This window comes from Nyctereutes procyonoides, unplaced genomic scaffold, assembly GCF_905146905.1.
Source record: "Nyctereutes procyonoides isolate TBG_1078 unplaced genomic scaffold, NYPRO_anot_genome, whole genome shotgun sequence".
Taxonomy (NCBI): Eukaryota; Metazoa; Chordata; class Mammalia; order Carnivora; family Canidae; genus Nyctereutes; species Nyctereutes procyonoides.
The window spans coordinates 39,188,573-39,194,623 of record NW_026575126.1 but is presented as its reverse complement, the minus strand read 5'-3'; the positions used below and the strand labels follow the sequence as shown (position 1 = coordinate 39,194,623).

At 62.0% G+C, this 6,051-nt stretch overlaps 1 protein-coding gene across 2 annotated transcripts; it reads right to left on the bottom strand.

Moving 5' to 3' along the window:
• On the bottom strand, positions 1 to 5,416 carry TEDC2 (tubulin epsilon and delta complex 2). 2 transcript variants are annotated; one of them, XM_055341398.1, is made up of 10 exons: positions 3,940 to 5,416; positions 3,742 to 3,840; positions 3,506 to 3,576; positions 3,008 to 3,410; positions 2,547 to 2,600; positions 1,863 to 1,956; positions 1,566 to 1,677; positions 1,378 to 1,479; positions 788 to 978; positions 1 to 550 (listed from the first exon to the last, which is right to left on the bottom strand). In XM_055341398.1, the coding sequence occupies exons 1-10, from the start codon at positions 3,963 to 3,965 to the stop codon at positions 404 to 406; spliced, it is 1,299 nt and encodes a 432-aa protein (XP_055197373.1). In that variant the 5' UTR covers positions 3,966 to 5,416; the 3' UTR covers positions 1 to 403. The 2 variants fall into 2 exon arrangements, with proteins under 2 accessions (XP_055197373.1, XP_055197374.1); XM_055341399.1 differs by lacking the exon at positions 1,378 to 1,479.
• Positions 5,417 to 6,051: the final 635 nt, after the last annotated feature.

Here is a 6,051-nt window from a genome sequence, read left to right as displayed (position 1 = left end):
TCCCATTTTGAATATACTTCCTGAAGTAGTTTTAATGTCACACAAGTGGCTTTTAAGTCTAAAACAAGGAAAAACAGAGGTAGCTGAGAAAAAAGCCCGCAGGCCTCTGATGTGCATGCCATGCAGAGGCCTGTCAGCTTTAGCTGCTGCGAGAAGGGCCCTGGGATCCTCAGCAAGAGCCACGAGGCTGTCCGCAGCCCACCTGGCAGCCCTGGTTTCCGGGGTGGCTACAGCCATCCCTGGGCCCCCAGGCTGACCAGACCTTCTCAATCCCCGTTCACCTAACGGAGAAGGGGTGGTGGTGGTCTCCCAGTGGTCTGAGGGTCAGGACAAGTGCACCCTCATGCCAGGGTCCTGTGCCTGGGAATAGGCAAGGTGGGTGGTCGCTGGCCATGGGAAGGGCTCAGCTGGCAGGTTCGTCTCGAAGGATGGTGAGGAAGCGCTCACCTCCCTCACAGAGCAGGCTATGCACGGCTCGGCAGAGTGCCAGTGGGGGCGGCCCCTGTGCCTCTGGTGTGCTCACCAGTGGGAGGAGTTCGGCCATCAGGACCTACAGGGTAACGTGTGACCAAGATCTCAGGGGGGCCCTGTGCTGGGCAGCTAGCTGGAGGCTTACAGAAGGCCCCTGCAGTGCCCAGGGAGGGCTTCAGGTGCCATGTTCCAGCCCTGGGGCCAGTGCTGTGTCAGCTGTGCACAGCCCAGAGGCTCTGTCTTCCACCTCAGCCCAAAGCCCAAGGGTCCCTTGGCACCCAGTCCCCTAGTCCTCATCCCCCTACTCTGGAAGTACCTTTTCCAGGTGGATCTGCTGCTCCAGCATGGCCACTCGCAGCCTGAGGGCGGCCAGGGTCTGCAGCTCCGCGGTGCTGGAGTACAGAAGCAGCTGTGAGCTCCAGGTAGGGTCTGGTCTTCCTTCACAGGACTCTGAGGCTCTGGGGCATCTCCCCTCAGGCCATGGCTCCAACTGCTGTCCCACCATTTCTGTGAGGACAGGAGTTTGTGGCCTCATGGAGTGGCAGCCAGGGACCTCCTCCTTCCCACTTGCTTTTAGGGGGTGCAAGGTCTCCCTTCGCCTCCTGGGTGAAGCCCTCCATAAATAACCACCTCTTGCAAGGCAGGTCACCTGCCAGCACCTATGACTCTCACACAGCACCTTCTCAGGAATTAGATAAACAGGCGGACTATTTACAGCGCCAGGGCTGCGGCAGGAGGGGCAGCGGGGTGGGGGTGCAGTTCTGGCTGGTCCTGTGGGACAATGCCTGGGGTGACAAGGGGAAGGACCTGCCCTGAGGGGCCCTGCCGTTGATGCTGCCCTTTGGCTAGAGGACCTTGACCCCTGACCAGATTTCAGCCTGGGGCGGGGATGGGGCCGAGCCTCACCAGCACGCAGCTCCTGCAGTCTGTGAAGACACTGCCCCGTGATGGCCTGCAGCCCCTCTAGGGTAAGCAGGCAGTGGTACTCCTGAACCCAGTCAGCACAGTCTACGCAAAAGTCAGGGAGGGCAAGCCAGGTCCATGCCAGTCCTGAAGCCCCCCCCCCCCCCAAACACACACCAGGGCCCACTGACCTGCGGAGAGCTCTTCCTCCATTCGCTGTCTCAGCAGCGAGCAGGCCTTCCATAGGAGCCCCGCCTCCGCCTCCACCTCTGCAGCACTGAGCCCAGAGCCAGGCCAGCCTGACTGGACACGGGTCAGGGAAAGTCCTCTGTTGCCAGGCTCCCTCATTCCCCCTCCCGCCAAGGACAGGACCCCAGAGTGGCTGTGGCTCTTCCTGGAGTTGCTTCTTAAACTCATCAGACTTAGAGCCAGAACCCCCCCCCACACACACACACCCTGGGGGGGTCCTAAAAGCCCAGCAAGAATACAGCCATCTTCATTTTCTGGAGGAACTGGGTTTTGGCATTGGTAGCAGCATCCACGGAGTCACTGGTCTGTGTAGAGCTGAGCTGGGTCCACAGGCTGGAATGCGCACACAGGCACCCAGGGACCAGAGAGGGACGTGGTTACTCCACCCAGCAGGGCCTCGGGAGGCAGGGAAAGGCCAAGGCAGGGGCCCATCAGGGGCGTCTGGCTCTGCTGAATGCCAGGAGGGGCCTCCCAAGGCTTTAGGGAGCTGAGAGGACAGTGTCTGTGACAAGGGGAGAGCTGACACACTCTGGGGAAGTACTAGGGGAGAATTCGAGAGAGGAGAGCAGAGGAGCCAGCAGCGACTGGTAACGGACGGCCCGGGACGATGGCCAAGAACTCTTGACAGTGCCGGCTCCATAGCAGGCGCAGCATCAAAAAAGGCACCTCTATGAAGCTGATACCGTCACCCTCACTGCCACAGACAAGACAGACGAGGATGCAAGGTCTCAGCCTCAAAGTCCACTGAGTCTACGGGGACCACGGCAGACTCCCTTCACGCGGAAAGTGTCCCCACCCAGCCAACGAAGCAGGGCAGCCCGCTGGAAAAGTCTTACCGATGTGGCCCTGCGATGGCGGGAAACCTCAGCCTCCCTGCTGGCCACATGTCCCGTCCACCCCACCCAGCTAAGACTCAGCCTTACCGGGAGTTCTGGGAGGCTGCTTTCCTGTAGGCCGCAGGTAACTTCAGCAGGACCCTGTCAAGCGAAGCCAGTGCTCAGAGTAGCCTCACTCTGGGGGCTCCCCCCCTCCATGTGACAGGGCTTCCAGAGTGGTGGTGGGAGCCAGCAGAGTCCAGCTCTGGCCTGGCAGAGAGAAGAGGACACCAGGAACAGAGCCCAGGCCCTGCAGAGCCCACATGGAGCGCCTGGGCCGGATGGATGAGAGGATGGGGGCAGGACAGCCAGTGAGAAGGCGACAGGCCCTAGCAAGGTTCCACTCGGCCAGCTTCGGGGCACGGATCTCCTGGGATGGCACCCTGGGGGCTCCCCTGGCCCACATCCAGGCTCAATGCCCTGCCCTCCCTGTCACCCCACATCCCAGATTCCCGCTGCTGGCCAGGGTCAGATGAGGTGGACCCTCAGGAAGGGTCTGGGAAACCTACCCCTTCTCCTTCAATGTGAAAGCTTCCGGGGCCGGAGGAGCAGCCAGTGGAAGTTGGTCCCCGAGGCCTGGTCCAGGCTTGGTGGCTCGGGCTCCCCTCCCCTTGCAGGTGTGATCCCCCGCTGACGGGAGCCTGCACTCGGGGAGGCCCTTGGCAGGTACCCTGGTCTGATGGATGCCCCTGAGTGGTTTTGTCTCTGAGGCTCGCCTGCCAGGCTGGCCTGAGACCCGGGATGGGGCAGAGGCTGCGGTGGCAGGAGAAGGGGCAGTGGGCCCAGACTTCAGGCTGAGGGCCTTGTGTCTTTCTGCAGCCTTAGACACGCTTTTCCTCACCCGTACAGCCTTCTCCAGTGTCTGGGTCAGAAGCTCCAATTCCTTGAGGTCTTGAGGGCTAGGCGTGCATGCTGCAAAAGCCAAAAAACTCTTGGGACGGTCACTGCAAGAAAGTGCTGTCAGAAAATAGCAAGGGCAGCACCAAGACGGGGTGGTGGAGGCTTACCCGGAGACGGGGCCTCTTCCTGAGTTTCCGGCGCCGGGGTTGGCTTCGCAGCCGGAAGCTCGGCCGCTTCCCTGCAAAGACAGGACAGCCGTGGCACGGCCAGGAGCGACGCTGCCAACCCGAAGGAGCCGCCCGGGACGCCAGCAGCCCCTGCTCGGAGCCTGCAGGGGAAGAGGAGCGCAGCCAGAGGGCGCCGGCCCAGCCTCCCAGCCCGGGTGGTCTCGGGGTCCGCGTACCAGGGCCGCAGCAGCCGGCGGCACGCGCGCAGGCTCCGCTCCAGCCGCCGCTGTCGCTCAGCGCAGGCGTCCAGGGCATCCCGCAGCTCGGCCACCAGCCTGGGAGGGGCGCACCGGCGGCTCAGCTCCCCGGCCGCCCCGCGCCGCGCTCCCGCCCGCCCCACCGCCCGCCCGGCCCGCCCAGCGCGCGGCTCTCACCGGCGCGAGCAGCCCGCGGGCAGCATCAAGGCGGCCGCGGCTCCTCCGGATTTGCCGCCTCCGGGAAGTCCGGTCCTTTCCGGGCTAGGGGACCGCCCCCTTCCGGCGGCGCTGACCAATCCGGAGCCGAGGACCCAGGGCCCGCCCCCCCGGCGATCCGGCCTCCGGGGCCCTGCCCCCGCTGCACTCGGGGCGCGGAGGGTCCTGCGGAGGTGCACGGGCTTCTGGTTTGGAAGCCTGGGAGGATGGTGGCACCTGGGATGGCTTGCGGCTGACCTTGTCCTTGAAGGCGCCCTGAAACGGGCCGAGCTGCCCTGCGGACCCCCGGCCTACCACCGGGCAAGGTACCTCCGAAGTCACGGTCGCTAGAGGTTAGGATGATGTGCGTGCTGGGGGCGGAGCAAGGAAGGAGGGCGTGCTCTTTTTTTTTTTTTTAATGTTAAAGATTTTATTCATGAGAGACACAGAGAGCGACAGAGACACAGGCAGAGGGAGAAGCAGGCTCCACGCAGGGAGCCCGACGTGGGACTCGATTCCGGGTTCCCAGGATCACGCCCCGGGCTGAAGGCGGCGCTACATCCCGAGCCACCCAGGCTGCCCGGTGCGTTCGTTTTCGCACATACTGGCAAGGTGATGGTATTCAGGGGTGGCATCAGGTAGGCACCTGAGCAGAGGCACGTGAAAGTCTCAGAATATGGAGACCGGGGACTGTGACCTGAGAACAATGGGTCAGGCAAGATGGTCCAAGCTGGGGCAGGTGTGTATAGACAGGGACTGGACGGGTGTCGGAAGGGGAGCTGGAGCCCAGGGAGGTGGAGGGATCACAGAGCCAGGTGTCACAGCAGCAATGGGATGCTGTCCCAGGAGGGTCACAAGATGGGGATGGGAGTGTTACTTGGGACAGCTGGGGGTGGGGGTGGTGTGGGGACAGATGCTGGGGCGGGAGGTGGGTGGGGAGGAGTGCTGAAGGCAGCAGGGCCTCACTTAACTAGTTAATAAGTAGGACCATAAACCCTGCAGGGGCTGAGAAGTCTCAGGGGGAGCCACAGGGGTGACACACTGGGGATGGGGGAGGTGGTTTAAAGATGGCGAGGTGTTGGGACACCTGGGTGGCTCAGTGGTTGAGTGTCTGCCTTTGGCTCAGGGTGTGATCCCTGGGTCCTGGGATTGAGTCCTGCATCAGGCTTCCTGCAGGGAGCGAGCCTGCCTGTCTCATGAATAAATAAATAAAATCCAAAAAATAATAAAGATGGAGAGGTGTCCGTTTCATAGCAGAAGGGGAGCTGGGGGCCCAAGCTGCCTGGGACTGTTCAGGGTGGGGGCCTGGGGCTTAGGCTCCTGCCCGTGCCCTGTCAGGGTAGGCTGACAGCATTCCTGTCTAAAACTAGATTCTCTGGAGGGAGGAGGGGACAGGAAGAGGCTTTGACAGCACAGGTAGGTGGCATTAGGTCCCTACTGGAGTGGTCTTGGATGCAGGCCGGGGGAGGGTGGTTTAAACTCCATCCGGAGTTGGGCTTTTGACCAGGGGCCACAGACAAGGAGGCGGGCAGTTCAGACATGCATGTCACGCAGCTGCCACTGCCCTCATCACATTTAATCCCCACAACACCCCTGTGAGGTAGGTACTATGGCCTCAGCTTACAGGTGAGGCTAGTGAGGCTCACACATGCCCAGGGGCCCACAGGGACAGGAGAGGTTTGTCCCAACCATGCCCCAAGCAGAAGGGGTCAGAATGCTCTTACAGTAGCAGGACAGCTCCCACAGAGCACCCACGCACGTGTACGCACAAGCATACAGAAGAGCCGTCACTGAGTCATTATCCCTTTGGTCCATTCCTGGCCTGGTGCAGTGGTTGTTCCTGATGTGTTGAGAAGAAACACAAGCTATCGCTGCCAGGCACACGTCTCAGTGGTTAGGGTCCATCTTGAGCAGATCCCTCCGCTGTTTTGGCTGCCGCACCCAGGAGGTGGGAGGCGTGGGGGAGCTTCAGGAACCTACAGTAGGTCCACCTCCCCCAACAGGTGGGGACAGGCCCTTTGAATCTCCCTCTTCTGCACTGTGGTCACCTCAGCTGTTACTGAGGACATTTAATTTTCTCCTATGGGGCCTCTC